This window comes from Poromitra crassiceps (assembly GCF_964638095.1).
Source record: "Poromitra crassiceps genome assembly, chromosome: 10".
Taxonomy (NCBI): Eukaryota; Metazoa; Chordata; class Actinopteri; order Beryciformes; family Melamphaidae; genus Poromitra; species Poromitra crassiceps.
In genome coordinates, this window is record NC_139631.1 from 50,554,796 (window position 1) to 50,574,460 (window position 19,665).

At 43.7% G+C, this 19,665-nt stretch overlaps 1 protein-coding gene across 1 annotated transcript in view; it reads right to left on the reverse strand.

Moving 5' to 3' along the window:
- LOC310783085 (cip1-interacting zinc finger protein-like) overlaps window positions 1-14,481 on the reverse strand; it is a 90,162-nt gene extending 75,681 nt beyond the window's left edge. The window contains exons 1-4 of the mRNA XM_083643873.1: window positions 14,279-14,481; window positions 13,693-13,771; window positions 2,817-2,995; window positions 440-525 (exon numbers count right to left, since the gene is read on the reverse strand). Of these exons, the coding sequence (XP_083499999.1) occupies window positions 440-525; window positions 2,817-2,995; window positions 13,693-13,771; window positions 14,279-14,304 (370 nt within the window). The 5' untranslated portion in view covers window positions 14,305-14,481. The remainder of the gene's footprint in view (window positions 1-439; window positions 526-2,816; window positions 2,996-13,692; window positions 13,772-14,278) is intronic.
- Window positions 14,482-19,665: the final 5,184 nt, after the last annotated feature.

The following is a 19,665-nucleotide window of genomic DNA, read 5'->3' on the forward strand; positions in this document are numbered from 1 at the left end:
CCTAGCCCCAAACAATCACCCTCGTGCCTAAACCCAATATCCTCGTGCCGAACCCCAACCCAATCAGAGGCACAGTAGGGCGGGTCTTATGCTGCATTCATGTGGTGTCGGAGTAATCGGAAATATACAGTAAGTAGATGTAGATGCTTCATTGATGGATAGAAACTTTTGATTTTGCTCACATGTAATTTGTAATATGGTATTCCATTAGTTGCTGTCCATGTAGAGTGGCCTGGATTAGTTAGAAAAGTTATCTATTAGCATTTATCCTGATTTGGTTTCCATATTCCAATCATTCCGACACCATAAGCACATTGACACACCGACCCCGGAAGAACGACCTGCCAACTCGGAAAATCGGAGCATCCGAGGAGCACATGAATGCAGCATTCCCTAATAGAGACATGGGATCCATAATAAGACGGATGAGATCCCTCACCTCCAGAGGAACAGCCGCCACTTCCTGGTTGGTCACATGGCCCCGCCAGCCTCTCTCCATTGACCGGTGTTGCAGCCTCCTCTGGCCTGTGTGAGAGAGATTTATCAGAGGGGATCCGAGCGTCAGCCAATGGGAAATAAGATAGGAGGAGCAGAAATCAATTCTTATTTCTTGGTGCCGGTCAAGGACCCTAAAAAGAAGGATAATACATTCCTCACACCTCACGCCACAGCGTTCCCCCTGAACAGCGACCAGGACTCATACGCCACCGGCTTCCCACCTGGAGACACGGCCAATAACTGTGCCTTTATGGACGCCCGACCAAGCTGGAGGTAACATGGGGGTCCGAACCTGGGGCCCTCGTGTTGGTAGGCAGGGAATCTACCACTGCACTACCCGGACGCCCACAGTCCAGTTGATTTGAGCTGGTACCTAGGGTTGGGTACCGTTCACATTTGAATCGATACCGGTACGGTACCGGTACCTGGAATTCGGTACGGTACCAAAAACGGTACCTTTTTCGATACTTTTTTGAGTAAAAAAAAAAAAAAAAAAAAAAAAAAAAATTTTTTGCAACAACAAAAATGTACAGTTGTAAAACAAATAAGTCCAAACTTCTCAATTTCAACATTGTTCTTTATTTAGATTTTTTTTTGTTTAGCAGCAGCACCCAACAAAATAAAACCCCTCCCTCCCTCCCTCTTCCCTCCCAAACCAAGAGTTTACTTGTCGCAGGTAATGGTCTTGTGCCACACTGCTCCATCCATCAGCGGTCACTGCAATATGGTCAACTGCCCTGAGTTCCTCCTTCACATTCTTCTTCTCAACACGATACCAAGCTGGGATAAGTGTGTTTGTGAGAAGGTCTCTGGAGGGAGGGGAGTATTTTGGGTTCAGGGTCCCTGTCATCTCCCTATATATAGACAATAAAAATAACTATTGTTAGTAACTTAGCTTACTCTATGAATATCACACACACACACACACACACACACACACACACACACACACATTATCACCCATTTATACATAAATAAATAATTTACCTGAACCATGGAGACTCCACCGTTGCGAAGGGCAACATGCCTTTTACAATGAAGGCAGTCACTGCCCTGTGGCACTCATTTACTTTCTGCCGGGGTAAAGCTGCTTTCTTCGCCAGGGTGAAGGGTGTCTCCTGTGCGACTCTCACACGGTGGCCTAGCAAAGAAAGCAAGAGTGTAACGTTGAACGTCTCACGGTGACACGAACTGAGGATAATAATAACGTTAGCAACGCTAGTTACGCTACTAAACATGCTAAGCTATAAGCTACAACTATCCAGCTAACGTTAGCTAATTAAATGACGTTACCTGATGTTGAAGAAGTCGATGCCTCACTTGCGACACTTGAAGTTTCGTCGTCGTCGTTGTCCGTTTCAGCTAACGAAGCAGAGGAGCTTCTGGCTGTAGGTGCTTTGCTGCTGGTGGATGCAGCGTCCACCCTCAGGCTATCGAACACTTTACAGTCTTCCGCATTTAAAAAGATTTTATGCTTGACCAAGTGTTTCCTCAAGTTAGAGGTGTTCCCCTGGCCAGCTTTGCACTTCGCATCGCAAATGTTACAGCGAGCGTTGTCTGAGTCTATCTTTGTGAAGTGGACCGTAAGCGAGAGGCCATCTTCTTCTCTTCCGCTTGTTTTGGCAGTGACGTGCTGACGTGCTGACGTAACCCACCCTCGTGTGTGTTGCCTTCAAGTTTGCGTCGGAATTTCTATCTCGCTCGCTGTCTTTGTATCACTGAGATGCGTTCAAGTACCGACATTTTTAAATTATAATAGAAAAAAAAAAAGTACCGAAATGAGGTACCGTTTCATGTCATGTGAACTGATACTCGGTAGTACCGCCCACTTTCGGTCGGTGCCTGTAAAAGTACCGAGTTCGGTACCCATCCCTACTGGTACCATAATGTGGAAAAGCGCAATAAGCCCCCAGGAACAGCTCTCTGGGCCGTGAAGCAAAGTGAAGATGGTAGCCAAGCTCGGTATTGCAAGTCACGTGACACTACAGCCCAGAAAGAGAAATTCCCATCCATGTACATGTAAAACTCTATTATGAGCAGTTTTTTCCTTCCAGAATCCACCAAGAGGCGTTTTCTAGAGCTCTCTCTCTCTATGGCTCTGGCCACTCTAACTCTGGGCCTGGGCTCGCTCCTGAACAGAAGCAGACATGTCACATGACCTTGGGCCAAACATCACGGAGGTTAAACCAGGAAGAAAAACCCCTTCAAAATGCTTTATGAGCCAATGAGCAGCTGACGTTCAAATGGATGGGTGGGCGTGTCCTATACCCTATCCAGGTTCTTTGATACATCTATTGCCATAACTGACTGTGACTGACCTGAAGCTGTCCAGCCTTGCTCTTTTCAGCTCCGCTCCACCTGAACCTCCATCCGCCCCCAGGGCTCCTCCTTTCTCTTCCTCGGTGGTGCCGCCGCAGCTTCCTGTCCCTGGCCCCACCCACTTTCCGACGTCAGCGCCGCTTCCTGTCCCCGGCCCCGCCCACTTCCTGGGCGAAACCTGAGAGATGAAAAACATACAGGGTGTGTTCCCTTCCACAGTGTACATCACTGGTTCCCAACCTTTTTTGTCTTACGTACTCCTGAGCCATTTTGCCATGCCAATAGTACCCCCTCACTCATGCCGATAGTACCCCCTCACTCATGCCGATAGTACCCCCTCACTCATGCCAATAGTACCCCCTCACAAACACAAACAGGCAATGTACATTTTTAAGAACAAAGAAAATACTAATAACTGTGTTTGTTTCCCACGGGATTTGGAGAGATTGTTACTTAAAATGCCCATCCCTATATGGCACTATTATACAATACACACAGGTAGTACCTGTAGTAATGGGTACCAGGCTCTCTCAAAGGAAAGAGAGCCTGGTACCCATTACTACAGGGAATGATCATCCACCCTAAGACCCACCCAGGGATTCCGCTAGGATTTTTTCTGGCCGGCCAATGCAGCCGGTATCGTTCCAAAATTCCGGCCTTATAGAATATTTACCGGCCCAGTCAAAATGTAGGTATTGAAAAAAGATTGATTTAATCATTATTTAAATACATAACATATTTTTAGCAAACAAAATCTTAATTTTAAAATCAATTTTGTTGGCGTTTATTTCAAAATAATTATCTATGCACTGTGGTCTGTGCTTGCAGTGCAAAGGGAGCAAGGTGAGCCTCACCGCTTGTTAATTAATTAATTAATTTGGTTTGGGTTTGAATTTACGTTCAGAAATAACATTTAAACAGATAGCATCCAGCCATCCACCCCTCCCGGATTGAAACGAGGGTGAACGATGGGCGCCGAGTTTCATTATTATAATTAATCAAAGTCCGACAAATTAAAATGATGCTGGTCACCAACCAAACCAACCAAAACATCGCCATGTAGCCTACAGCACAGCAGCTCTCAACAGCTGCTCCTTAAGACATCAAAGAGAAAAGATGACAGTCGACAATGCAGAAGGTGGTAATCCTTTAAAGTGTTCTCCAAGACAAGGTAGGCTACCGAAAAATCTTCATATTCCACCTGCATTATTATGAGAGGACGTAGGCTACGCCTGCGGATGCATGAATATATTCTGGGGAGTTGAAGATAATTTTGCACCTGTGCAAAGCAGGCTGCAGATGGATTTCTCTGTGGGCACCTATTGCGAGAGAGATTATTATTATAACCAATAGGGCTGGCACGGATCACGGATAATCCGTGACCCGTACGGATCAGCCCCCACGGTTCGGAACGCGGTTCGGAAACATCCATGGTCCGCGGACCCCCCCCCCCCCCCCCCTTTTATTTAACGTTTAACGTTAGTGTATGAGAACGCCTGCAGCGCAGTCAGACACAGACAGGCATCATCATGGCAAGCGCAAGTGAGCTTCCTCATCCCTTCTCCCCGCTGTAAAGTCTCTCTGAAGGCTGTGGCTAGTGGCTACTAAAGACAGCATCACAACAAACTTATTTCAACACCTCTGAAAAAGCACAGGAATGCGAGCAGCGTGTTGCGGGCTGCACAAGATAATGAGAGCCACAACACACACGCAAGCGTTTCACGAACACATGTTGCATTTAGGACACATAACAACAAAACAACACGTGGGGCCACCGAGTAGCTTAACGTAGCATCAACGTTATGTTTCCAGACTCACCCGGTCTGTACCACCCGTGTCAAGTGACTGCAGTTAGCAAGTAACAGCCAGGAAGTTAGGCATAGAAGCGCCACGCTGAAACAGGAAGTTGGGTTGTTCTGCCTTCAGAGTAAAAGCATAAATTGTGTCACTTATGAGAAAAACATATTTTTGAGCTGTGCAGGACAACAAATGGTTAGAGAAGTATAATAGTATTAAAAAATCTAATCTAAAATCTAATTTTGAGAGAAAAAATCTGAGATTTTTTTTTTTTCTGATCCCAAAAATCCATGATCTGTGGCTCAAAATCCGTCACGCGATCCGATCCGTGGGTTTTCTGATCCGTGCCAGTCCTAATAACCAAGGAGTCTATTTAACTCACAACAGGCGAGACTGCAGATGCTTTGGTTATCTTACTTCTGATAGTAGGCTGTTTCGTGTCGCGGCTCCTACCTTTCAGGTGGAGGCGGAGTGGAGGGTGATGCGGCGATATGACTACCTCCACTGGCGGAACAAAAGGCGTAACACAATTTCATCGGAGGCGCGGATCACATATTCAGTAACATTTACCGCTTTCAAGGCCGGTTTGAAAGCGGCTAAAGAGACAGCGTCGGCTAGATTTTTCCTTTTTTCACCAAACACTCATAACATATAACACACACACATAACAGCGGGGCGAAAATATATATATATACGGTAGGCTATATATACACAATAGGGGTGGGCGGAAAAATCGATACACCATAGTATCGCGATATTTTGCCTGACGATATTGTATCGATATTTGGACGCCAAGTATCGATATAAAAAAATATAAAAAATGCAGGCCATGCCATGCCAGGCCACCGGGCATCTGCCCGAAGCGCCCGATGTTGCACCCCGTGCCTGCAGTGGCGTATTGAGTCCAGAGAAGCTTAATAATGTAGCCTACATGACATGTGGGGCCAAAACAAAACAAAAAAACACTGCATGTTTTACTTCCGGTGACATCAAGGAAAAGGTAGGAAAAGGAGTTAGACAATATATCGAAATATTGCAATATTCAATATATTGCAATACTAGCATATCGCAATATCGCAATACTATCGTATCGTGACTCAAGTATCGTTTTAGTATCGTATCGTGGGCATCTGGTGATTCCCACCCCTAATATACAAGTCTATATTTAAGTTGTAGCCTATTGGCAACATCTCTTAGGCTATAGATCACACAATATTAGGCTAGTTTATATAATTTATTTCCAACCGGCCAATTGAGCCAGCGACCTCTTAATTTACCGGCCCACGCTAATACCAGCTAAAATCCGGCAATTGCCGGTTAACAGAATCCCTCGACCCGCCCCCCAGTTGTGTGTTCCGGTTAGTCTCTCCACAGACTCAAATATTACGTTGAATCGCTGTGCTCCACATACTACATAAATGAGTCTGTGCCACTTCACAGCCACTGCTGGATTTTGAAGGCGGGTCTAGGGGGGTTGAGTGACAGGTCGTAGCACCGATGAGAGAGCGGTTTGAAAAATTGGCTGCGCCTCCATGTCGTCTGATCGCAAAGTCGTTACTAATTGGAGAAGACTGAATCCACCACTGGCCAATCACTGGGCAAATGAACGGTTCCCTCCCATAAGCAGCAGGCTAAGGGGAAGTGTCCCAGACCCAGAGAGAGATCTGAGGCATGCAGTAATGTAGTGTATCAGCGTAAGAACTCTCATGGGTCTGGCATGGGGACTATGTTCTGGTAGTATTTCTGCTTTGTCCCCATAGAAAGATGGTTTTATATAGTGTTAGTTCTTTCTTTTTTTTAGGTACATACAGGGTTTCCTCTATGTATATTCAGCAGCAGCACACCGCCACTGCTGAAAGTTATATCATGAAAAATGTCATAAGTTACTGTACAATAACACGACTCACTCTGCATAAGCTTTTACTTTGAAAATCTATTCTGGACACACCGGCTCTGCACGTCCGAAGTAAACGACTACTATGCTCCACTCTGTCACTGATTGGCTTAGCCTGATACTCTTATCCAATCAGAACCAGCCTTGCTACAAAGGATATGTGTACTGTCCAATCAGAGAAAGGCAATGAGAGAAAAAAAAAACATTATTTGCGAGCGGGGCGAGATCATGGATGTTTCCACATACTGTCGGACCCATCGGACCACACTTTAACAAAACGTTACAGAGAAAACGAACAAAAGAACACAATGAAGCGAAAAAGAATGAAAGGTAGACTAAACTCGTTGAATTTGCTGATCTTCTCTCCTTAATTTTCATTGAACATGACTGTATATCTATTGCTGGGGATTTCAATATTCATATTGATAACCCGACGGATAATTTTGCCAAAGAACTGAATATCTTGCTTGATACTTTTGATCTGTCTCAACATGTTTCAGGGCCTACTCACAACCGAGGCCATACCCTGGATTTAGTTATTACTAGGGGCTTCAAGTCCTCTTCTGTGTCGACTATTGATGTTGCGTTGTCTGACCATCTCTGCGTCTTTTTTGAAATGGAAATCTCCCCTGAGATCATTAATAGGTCACAAACCGTTAAAAGACGAGACATTAATGCAGGCACCAGCGCGCTGTTTATGGAGACATTTTCTTTATCTCCTCCCACATCAGCCTCTGTCAATGAGATTCTTGATAACTTCAATTCGACAATTCTGAAAACTATTGATAGTGTGGCGCATGTTAGATTAAAATTGCTGTCTGGCAAAATTAAAGCACCCTGGCGAAATTCTGCATCTGTTAGATGCAAAAAGAAAGATTGCAGGAAAGCTGAGCGTAAATGGCGGAAAACTAATCTTCACATTCACTATGATATTTACAAAGAAAGCCTTCACTCCTACAACCTCGAACTGAAAAGGTCGAGACAATCGTTCTTTTCCGAGATAATTAACAAAAATGTGAACAATGCACGCACTCTATTTGCCACAGTTGATAGACTGACTAATCCGCCTCTCTGTTTAGCACCTGAATTCCTCTCCACTGTCAAATGTAATGAGTTTGCTGCCTTTTTTACGGATAAAATTATTAATATCAGGCAGGCTATTAGTGGCTCCACACCAAGAAATGCTGTGACATCATCCTACCCGCAGATCTCCAGTTCGATAAATTTGTCCCAATTCAGCGTTATCGACCACGACATCTTAGAGAAAACTGTGCAAGGCCTTAAATCATCTTCGTGCTGTCTCGATACCCTTCCAACAAGCTTTTTTAAAAGCGTTTATAACTGTCTGTCGTCGGACCTATTGCAAATAGTTAATAGATCCCTTGTGACCGGCACTTTTCCTGAGTCCCTGAAAACTGCAGTTATTAAACCCCTACTAAAAAAGCGCAGCCTTGATGCATCGGTAATCAGTAACTACAGACCAATATCTAATCTCCCCTTTATAGCCAAAATAATTGAAAAGGTTGTTTACCTACAACTCAATAGATTCCTAACCTCAAATGATCTCCTAGATAAACTCCAATCAGGCTTTCGCCCCCATCACAGCACTGAAACCGCGCTTACTAAAGTCATAAATGACATCAGAATGAACACAGACTCAGGCAAAAATTCGATTCTAGTGCTACTGGATCTTAGCGCTGCATTTGACACTGTTGACCACTCAATTTTATTGGACAGACTGGAAAACTGGGTTGGGCTATCGGGTACGGTCCTCCAGTGGTTCAAGTCCTATCTTCAAGACAGGAAGTACTTCGTCTCCATTGGCAATTACACATCTGACCTAACTAGGATGACCTGTGGGGTGCCTCAAGGATCCATTATGGGGCCCGTTCTCTTCAACCTTTATATGCTCCCTCTAGGCCTAATTATGCAAAAAAACAAAGTAGCCTATCATAACTATGCAGACGACACTCAGTTGTATATAACTCTTTCCTCAGCTGACTATGCCCCCATAGAATCATTGTGCCAGTGCATTGATCAAATAAATAACTGGATGTGCCAGAATTTCCTACAGCTAAACAAAGACAAAACTGAGGTCATCGTGTTTGGCCCCAAAGAACAAAGGCTTAAAATCACTGCATGCCTTGAGTCTCGATCCCTGAAGCCTAAGGATCAAGTCAAAAATCTTGGAGTTATTATTGATTCCGATCTCAACTTTAACTCCCACATTAAGTCAATTAGAAAATCTGCTTTTTATCATCTTAAAAATATAGCAAGAATTAGGGGATACATGTCCAGACAGGATCTAGAAAAACTAATTCACGCCTTCATTTATAGTAGGTTAGACTACTGCAATAGCCTTTTTTCTGGTCTCTCCAAAAAAGAACTTAGGCAACTTCAACTCATTCAGAATGCTGCTGCTAGAGTACTAACGAAGACTAAGAAAGCTGATCATATCACTCCAGTTCTTAAGTCCTTACATTGGTTGCCAGTGTGTCAGAGAATAGATTTTAAAATACTGTTATTAGTCTATAAATCACTCAATGGCCTAGGCCCAAAATACATAGCTGAATTGCTCCCACGCTACGAACCATCTAGAACTCTTAGGTCAACAGGGTCCAGCTTATTAACTGTCCCTAGGATCAAATCAAATCACGGGAAGGCTGCATTTACCCACTATGCTTCTGCTAGCTGGAACAAATTGCCTGAAGACCTCAGATCTGCCCCAACCTTACTTACTTTTAAAAATAGACTAAAGACTTTTATGTTTACCGTCGCCTTTAACTGCTGACAGCTACTATGCAAACCCAATGAGTCCTCTATAAGTTTTAGCTCTTTCTGCAACTGCTGCGCCTGCTGCCTATTGCACTTTTTTATACTCTTTTTTTTTTAAAGTTTTGTTGTGATGCTTTTAAATGTCCATTTTATTTCTTCTTTTGGTTTATTTTCCTGTAATACACTTTTTATACTCTTTTTTTTAAGTTTTGTTGTGATGCTTTTAAATGTCCGTTTCACTCTCTTCTTTTGTTTTATTTTCCTGTCAACCATTTTATGTGAAGCACTTTGAATTGCCTCTGTGTATGAAATGTGCTATACAAATAAACTTGACTTGACTTGACTTGACTTAAACTTGGCAAAGTGTAAAGACAGATTTTTACATTCTTAACAGTGCCTGTGTTGTATTCATGGTTGGTGGAGAAGCTCTAACACAGCCTACCGCACCGTAGCTAGGCATACTAACGTTAACACGTTCACTGCCGTGGACGAGATATCTCGTCAAGCAGAAACCAACGGTTGACTGCCGTGGACGAGATATCTCGTCCAAAAAAAAAAAAAAAAATGTTGACGGTGGGACGTCGATCAACCCCTTTTACATCTCCTATAAAAATATGGGCGGTATTGAATGTGTATAATCTATTTTACCGACCCACTAAGTGGCGACAGTGCTCTCCAGACGAGAGAAAGCCAAGAAAAAACAGCCGCGTGAGGAAGCCATTCTCATGAAAATGGATTGGCGAAAACGCTTTCGCTTTCGCGCTGGGAGCTGGCGGTGGGGGATTGCAAATTTGCATAATAGATTATGGGTGCAACACACTTTGAAACACGCAGCATAAATAAGACCAGAATCGCAAAAGCTTCATCAAAGCTCTCAACTGAAACCCCAAGAAACGAGCGAGCCCATCCAGACTCGCCCGACGAGGGGCAGCCAGGCAGCACAGACAGCAACTCGCTTGTCACACACCCGCTGCAGCCACGGAGGGAGGAGGAGAACACACACGGAGGGAGGAGTTTGAAGGAGAGGGGGGTTTCCTGCTGTTATGGAGGAAATTACTGTTCAAAACTATTGTTTAGATGTCTGACGTCTTACTGATGCCAAAAATAAATGGTTAAAGTGACTGTTCTATCGAATTTCACAAAAAGCCATTTATCTCATCTTAAATTTTCAGACGCTGAAACCATGCTGTATTCAACTGCTAATGCCTACATAACTACTAACTCTACAAACTAACTCTTTTAGACAGAGAAAGCACACATTCTATTAGTTCTTTTGAGATAGTTTGTGTTCACAAAATACTAGCAGAAAATAATCCTCGGCTCTTGAAAGATGAGCCAGAATCCTCAAAAAAAAACCTTGGCAGAAGCTACCTACAGTAAAAAAAAAACTGGTGGCAGTGAATGTGTTAAGCAGCCACTTGTACTTTTTGTTTTAAATCATGTCTTATCGTACACTGCAGTACCTTGGTAATCTCGTCTCATAAGCATTGGAGGACGGGATAAGATGTCGTTAAAAAGAAAAGTACAAAGTCGGACGACTTTTATGGCAGCTGCTTAACATAGCTACATTAGTAGTAGGGGTGGGAGAAAAAATCGATTCACCTAAGTATCGCGATTTTTAATGTCACGATTTTTTGAATCGATCTTTTATTCCAGAATCGATAATCGCAAAAGCAAAAAAAAAATAAAAAAAAAAAAAAAAATTGTGTGCCGGCAGTCAGGCCACTCACTGAACAGCAGGCCAGGTGCTGCCTACTGGTTTACTAGTGGTTTTATTACTTTATTAGTTAGTCTGAAGTAATAATTACACTTCAGGGTTAAAGTGGGTGCATCTCATTGTAAAATTGGACTTGGCCCAAATTGGGCTTCAAACGGCCCAAATTGGGCTTCAAACGACCCAAATTGAGCTTCAAACGGCCCAAATTGGGCTTCAAACTACCCACATTGAGCTTCAAATGGCCCAAATTGGGCTTCAAACGACCCAAATTTCACGCGCGTCGGCCCATATCGGCCTGGCCTGCTTGGTATCTAATGCCCGGCCTGAATTATGATCCCAGTCCGCCCCTGTTTTTAACTATATCACCCAGCCCTACTCATGATACAGTCTCTAGTGCAGGGGTGTCAGACTCATATTAGGTAGAGGGCCGGATTTGTTCAACTGAGACCTCATGGGGGCCGGATTTTTTTTATTACTAAAATCAATTCGACTCATTTACCCATTTACTTCACAAAAGAAATACTGCTCTTTCAATTTCTCTTGAAACTGCCTGCATTCCGTGTCAACCTTTCTCTTTTTCGACAGCATCTTGTTCAGGGGCGGACTGGGATCATAATTCAGGCCGGGCATTAGATACCAAGCAGGCCAGGCCGATACGGGCCGACGCGCGTGCCGGCGTCCGAAAAATTTGGGCCGTTTAAAGCTAAATTTGGGCCGTTTGAAGCCAGATTTGGGCCGTTTGAAGCCCAATTTGGGTCGTTTAAAGCCAGATTTGGGCCGTTTGAAGCCCGATTTGGGCCGTTTGAAGCCCAATTTGGGCCGTTTGAAGCCCAATTTGGGCCAAGTGACTGACTGCGGGCACAATTTTCTTTTCTTTTTTTTTTGCAGGCCAGGCCAGGCCACCGGGTATTTGCCCGACGTGCCCGATTATGCAGTCCGCGCCTGATCTTATTGATTCTTTTGTTTTTTGGTAGGTAGCTGAATGCGCGATTCAATTCCAGAGTGGCATCATGGCGGCTTTGTTTACACCTGATGACCTACTGACATACTTCCTGGTAGTGCAGGTTAATTAACTTATGAATGAACTCTTAGCTTGCTTATTAGCCACACGTAGTTCATGATAATGGGGTGCGAATTTAATAATAATAATAATAATAATAAAAAAAAATATATATATATATATATATATATATATATATTCCAAAACATCTCGCGGGCCGGATGAAACCTGCGCGCGGGCCGGATCCGGCCCGCGGGCCGTATCTCTGACATCCCTGCTCTAGTGTATGATTCAACTTTTCCCATGTTCTAATCTAGTGTAAAAAAGCAAACAAACTGAAAAAAGAAAAGAAAAAAATAAACAAAAATCGCAATAAATCGTAATATCGAATCGCAATAATCGTAGAATCGCAATACTTAAGAATCGCAATATATATCGAATCGGCACCCAAGTATCGTGATAGTATCGAATCGGGAGATAAGTGAATCGGCACAGCCCTAATTAGTAGGCCTAGCTACTGTGCGTTACTGTGTGTTAAACTGCTTCTCCCGCTAAAAATGCAACCAGGGATACTTTAACACAGGCGTTGTTGGGAATGTACAAATCTGTCTTAACACTTAACCAAGTTTAGTCTACCCATCAAGGGTTATCTGTCTTAACACTTCGCCAATAATCTACCCATCTAGTCCAGAACATTATCCCTCTGTCGGTGTAAATTTCCCCAAGGGAATAGTGTGATCTGATCTCATTTTAAAAGCCAGGGAGGGAGACCAGACCTGTAGCTATGTTGCAATGACATATAATTCCCACTAGATAGCAGATAGAATGTAATACATTGTAATATATTCAGAACTACGTCAATGTTGTTTAGACTTCACCGCCGCTGCTGGAAAAAATCCTAGAGGAAACACTGCAGTGTTTCCCATACATAAAGGAATTTGTGGCGGGCCGCCACAATAATATTTTGACCGCCACAATAAGATGTTGACCCTTTTTTTTTTTTTTTTACAGTGCACCTGAACGCAACATGCAAGATATCCGCTGAATAAGTGTCCAATAAATGTTCATGTCATTCTGGCCAATACTTCTGTTATAGCATTTCAGTCTGGAATATGGAATATCTTTCAATAATCTATGATTTAGCTGCTAAATTGTCAAATACCGCCATCTGCTCGCTACCCAGGCACTTATGTATGTACTTAACCCAACTAACTTAACCTAACTAACTATCCGTGTGCACAACACTGTCAGCCTAAACTCCGGCTGACACCCCAAAAACCTACAATCCGCTACAGAAAAATGTATATTGTTTGTTTATTAACTGGCCCCTCGCCTTCTATCATTTCACGAAAGTGGCAAAGCAAGTTGAGTATCCCTGACCTATAGGGAGAAATTTAGTTTGTCATTGTAAACCCACAGCACAGTAATGATGACATGTTCTTCATAGATCTAGCCTTTTAATTTTGCTCTTAAGCTTTCTCAAAGTACACCAAATTCATGCATTTTACTTTAAAATGTTTAAAAAAATCTAGGGGGTCTGCGGTCCCCCACCACAAATTCTCACAATCCTGTGGGAAACACTGCACTGGTACATAGCTAGCGTCATATTGTGGTGTGTTTCCGCCGGATGACATGGTGCTACGCTTTTGGCCCCAGACTAAAGAGGAGAGCGAGCCGGAGGGTTGGCTGTACCTGCTGCCTCCGCTGGACCACCGCACCCACAGGGAATCGAACCCGCGACACGTTGGTCCCTGCTGCAGCAAGAGAGCCTCTGGGGAGGGGGGGGGGACACACACAAAGAAATACTACTTTAAAAAATTTAACTCTGTCATTTCAGACTTCAAAGAGCTTAAAAATAGTCCTAGGAGGAGACAAACCAATTATGTATCAACTTTTTCAACATGCCACAACCTGAGGGGCAATGAATGACACTCACTCACTCGCTCGCTCGCTCACTCACTCACTCACTCACTTCTTTCTCGCCGAGAAGAGCCTGGTGACGCGAGGTTACTCACTCACTGATCGCTCACTCACTCACTCACTCGCTCACTCACTCTCTCTCTCTATTTTTTGTGTGTGTTTTATGGCAGTTGGCATCCTTAATAGATCCATCCATCTTTTTCTTTGGGGTTTTATACTCTTCCTCTTCTCGCCCAGACACGACACAATTGTCTGTTTGCCCAAACGCTTCAGATACGCCCACCTCATCCAGTAACCTCTTCAGCGTCAATCCCAAATCCCATTCCTCTCCGTCTTCCCACTCATCACACACACTCACCTCGTCCTCTGCTGCTGTTTCACCATGGAGGCTGGGCTAGCTGTTAGCTAGCAGGCTGGGCTAGCTGTTAGTCGCAGACGCTACAGACAGACAGTCAGTAGCCTGTCTGTGTGCAGACCGTCATGTGCCCGTGGCAACAACAACAACTTCTTCTTCTTCTTCTTCTTCTTCTTCTTCTTCTTCTTCTTCTTCTTCTTCTTCTTCTTCTTCTTCTTCTTCTTCTTCTTCTTCTTCTTCTTCTTCTTCTTCTTCTACTTCTTCTTCTACTTCTTCTTCTACTTCTTCTTCTACTTCTTCTTCTACTTCTTCTACTTCCTCCTCCTCCTCCTTCTGCGCTCATATCGCCACCTACTGTACAAGAATATAACAGCATGTCATTTTCAAAAGCGACTAGGCCTACACTGTTAAAACTATAAGTTCCTGGAGGAACCTTTAGGGGTTCTTCAGCTTGTCGCTGTGGAGGAACCCCTAGGTGCTTTGAGGAACCTTCAAGAAAAGGTTCTTCGAAGAACCCATTCTTGGGGTTACTTGAGGAACCTTTTGAAGCTCTTTGAAGAACCTTTAAAAATGTCTGCTGTGATGTTCTTAATATAATAATATTATTATTATTGTTAATAATAATAATAATATAATTGATGGTGATGAAACAACAGCTGTCTTTTAAGCAAGGTTTTATTTTTCAGAATTGTAATAAACTCAATAAATACACATTGCTTTGCTGCTTGTTTTTTCGATTATTTTTTTGTAAAGCACCTTGAATTGCCTTTGTGTATGAAAGGTGCTATATAAATAAAATTTGACTTGACTTGACTTGATTACACAGGGATAAGACACTACAAAAATACAATAAATTATTTTGTCAACAAAAACATTCCAAAGTGACACTTTGGATAGCTTTTGAATGTAACCAGGGTGGTTAAATGAAGGGTTAAGTCAACCAATGAAGCATAGCTGTTGGTGACCATAACAACACTACTGTATAACCTTATCATGGTTATAGTGAGCTCTGTATGCCTTATATGCACCAGTTCCCAGGGAAGGGTAAAGCAAGTGGACAGTTAAGCTTTGTGCAGATACTTTCATCAAAACCACTTCAAAAACCAGTTTACACCAGAGCCCTGTACTACGAAACTAGTTTAACAGATCCGCGATAAGTCCCTTTGATCTGGTTTGACTGAACAGGATCAAAGCTATCTAGTTAACTGATACTACGACGCTGGTTTTTTACTAGGTAAGTGGACCTGGGATCTGCCTGTGCACGCGCACGTTTTTCGCTCGTGCACAGGCGCGCGTCCACGCGAAAGAGGTGCGCTAGCCAATCACATTATGAACAGCTGAGTTGATCCACGCCCACACCCATTTCCACACCCATTTCCTCATTCAGCGCAGCCACAGTGTGATCAGAGATTTTTGCGGATATTTAATGTATCCGCGATTTAATGTCAGAATGAAAATCCGCGTTGGATAGTCTGCTGAAGGGCTGTCTAAAGCAGCAGCTTGTATTCACATCAGTCATTTGATTTACTTTGATCAGCGATTTCTGTCTGATACAGCTGCATTGATACAGGCAGCAGCAACAAATGTAAAAGTGTAATCTCAGTCTATACATTTCCACAATCTGTAAGCCTATTTAGACCATAGATTTAGAAACGCATGCTCAATGAATAATGATCTCTATCACTCGTGTGTGGTTGCACTGATCGAATAATTCATATATAAAATAGCCTAGTATAAAGCCTAATAGCCTACTATAAAAGCGAAAACTGCTGAACTGAATTGAGACGATGCGGGCATAGTTATCATTGATAAAAACTAGCCTATTTTTGCTCATATATTGGCATACAGCCTACAGGACACAGTTCCAGCTGAAAGATGCAAGAATAGCCTGCATATTTAGTATTGGGGCTATCCCATATTTAAACTAATATCTATATTATATGTATAGGCTTTTCTGGCATGTAGGAGAATATCACCCTCACTCCATTTGAGGGTCCGTTCATGATATGCGCCGCGGTGATTAATAGTGATCATATTTCTCCACGCATCGTTGAGCTGTTAAGACATAAAGTGGTAAGTAGGCTTAATTTAATTATGTAGCCTACAGAGCCACGAATGTTTTTCTTGTTATATTCTCAGTTGACTGCAATCTATTTTTCATATGGCGATCTTATATGAACGGTGAGTGACTCCAGAGAGCCGATTATATGGGTCTGTCATGGATTTTGATCTTATCCTCTGAAGCTAACCTGGTCGCGACCAGGTTAGCTTTGCAGCGTCAGTTGCCATGGTGATTGAAAGTTAACTTGCTTTGTAGTACGGCTAAACCAGGTTTAAACTCAAACTTACTCGGATAAGGCATTAAACTAGCTTCGTAGTACAGGCTACTGGTGCAAAAATATACAAACATTGCACACTGTAAACATAAATAATCACTTTAGAACACATTTTAAACTCATGTCTAGCTCCCAAATCACCCAGTCAGGCCCGGTTCTACGGGGGTGCAAAAGCATGCATTGCACCCTTATTTTAATTGTCTGCATGCTCAGTTGTAAAGTAAAAAAAAAAAAAAAAAAAAAAAAAAAAAAAAAAATTAATAAATGCTACAGCTGCACACTTACTGTTTAAACTTGAATTATCGTTGTTGTTTTTCTTTGTTCTTTGATGTGATTTTATGGCTTTTTGGCACCTATATGTAACCTTTTAAGGTTGAGATAATTGTATTATCATTATATGGTCCAAATATTTCAGTAAAGCACTTGAAACACTTGAAATATTCTTGCTTGGGTGGTATCATTCTACTTGAAATGATGGTCAAATGCATTATTTTTAGTAAAATAACATGTCAAATTTTTCGGGCGGCCGGCCACCCGAGTGGGCCCGGCCTTCGGCCGGGCATCTGCACCCCTTCCTATCTTGGATGCACCCTTAGTCATCTGGTTCTGGAACCGGCCCTGCACCCAGTACTTGTTACAAGAGCTCAGTTATTTCATTTGAGTGGAACACTGTTCTAAACCGAGCATTCAACATGGACAAAGCTGTTAAAGGGCTCTCATGGGTCTTGCTGAGAAGTATGCAGATGGTGGTGGAAACAATTGGCAAACAGGACTTGCCATTCAAGTGAATTTTCCAACCAGTAGCTTCTTTCTAAAATGACACCGCCCCCCAACACACACACACTTCCTCTGGTGCAAACTTTGAGTCTTTCTCACAGTCTCTGGAAACTTCACTCCAAAGATGAAGTAGATCCCCAGTAGGGCACCAACTCCTTTTGAGATGTCATCTGGCCTTGCAAAGTCAACTCCATCCATGTGGAGGGAGATTTCACATTCGGCACTGAAGGGGTTCTCACTCAGCAGCAGCACAGGTGTAGGAGCCTTCACCACCTATGAAAAGAACACAACAAATACAGTATGTGACATATGATTTTACAATGTGGTGTTCAAGCACTTTTTTGTGTGCAGTTGCAGTTTAAATCAAATTTCTATTGCATATTAATCGTGCAACCGTGCAATAATTGCAAGTCAGTGCAAAGATTTAAAAAATGACACCAGTGACTGTATGCATGTTAAATAATAGTAAGCTAGCCTACCCATCTTATATTTCTCTCTCTCTCTCTCTCTCTCTCTCTCTATTATATATATATATACACACACACACACACACACACATATATATATATATTGTAACGTATCGGTGATACGCCAAGGAACGGAGAGTTGTAGTTGGTACAGGGTCTTTATTCACAGGCTCCTTTAGCTCCTAGCAGCTAGCTTCACACCGCTAGCTCTACACACAACAACCGGTCTCAGCTCGCTCCATAGCTAGACTGACATCCGGCCACACGGCCGCTGGTCCTATATACCCCGTTTCCCCTAGGAACACACCCACACACATTAGTTCCTAGCTGCAGTTGAGACACTTCTATTGCACATCACATTACAGGTAATACCTGGATTACCTGGAACGCTACATACTCCTCACCCAACATTTGTCAATGCCCACATTGACACCCACAACCCACACACATATCCCCCTGTACCAAAACACACCACCCCACAACATTTTGTATTCCCCCAATTTGTCTCTTATTATTTCACTACTTCTTAATTTTCGTTCCACCACCACCATTTGCATTTCTTTTCATTTCTTCCATCTTTTCCCATTCCTTTAAATTCAACCCACCTTTCCGTTCACATTCCCATTCCAATAGCCCTTCTCTTTAACACCACTTAATTTTGCATTCACTCCCACCATCATTTAGTTACTTCCCATTAGCACCCTTTTCACCAACATTTTCACTTAACACAAGCCCCAACATTTACATTCCCTCTTTTCTCTTTACACACATTTCAATTCAACTCAACCCCATCATTTACCTTATTCTCTTTTTTTCTTCCCATTCATTTAAACCACCATCATTTCCATCCCCCCTTTCAAAGCTTCTGTCCCACCTGAAGCACTCCAGTCCTTCTCAACCCCCAGTGGGGTTAGTCCTTCGCAAGGTGACTCTTTTCGGTCCCTTTTTTGTGCTCTACAGTCCTCACACGCACTGCAGTATCTCCGCACGTCCTCCTTTTGTTTGCCCCAGTAGAAATGTCCACGGATGAGGCTGAGTGTCTCTTCGGGCCCACGATCACCGTATGGGCCCTCGTGCATCCACTTCAGTGCCAATTCTCGCAGGCAACCGGGTACAACCCACTGGGTCCCGCTTTTCCCGTGCCCCTTTCTCTCCAAAACCCCATCTCCACCCAGACGCAGGTCCGAAAACATGTTCCACAGTCCTTTCGTGGCACCGGAAAACATGTGAATCTCCTCCACAGGGGGCCGGCGTCCGGCCGCCAGCCACGCATACACCGGACCGATATCCGCATCCTCCATCTGTCTGCGTCTCCGCTCATGCCCGTCGACCTCCCAGATGGCCCTGTCTTCGTCTGTCTGCTCCACCTCTTGCACTCGCTCGTCCTCCCGTCCCGCTCCCCCAGGGGGCGGCGTGTTGAGGACAGCAGGGCGAACACCATCGGCGTCGATCTCCACCTCGGCTTTCTGCAGTGCAGCCGTGGGGGCTGTGTAGCGGCTTGGTTGGGCCGTCTCCTCCGGCCTTGACCCCTCTCGCTCCCCCGGGGACACGAGTGCCGCTCCCCCGACTGTAACAGCTTTGCAGATGATGTCGCTCACTTCCCTCTGGCTGTTCAAAACGATCCCCGCTCTCCTGATGGTCTCGTCGCTGATGATGATGTCCCCCTCTACCGGCTGGTATGCAGAGCAGCTAGCCTGGGCCGGCTCAACAGTCACTCTCCTGCCCAGAACAATCGGCTCTGTACTGCTCCGCTGCTCCGCCGCTTGTTGCTCAGGCTGCTCCACTGCTCCGCTACTCCGCTGCTCCTCTG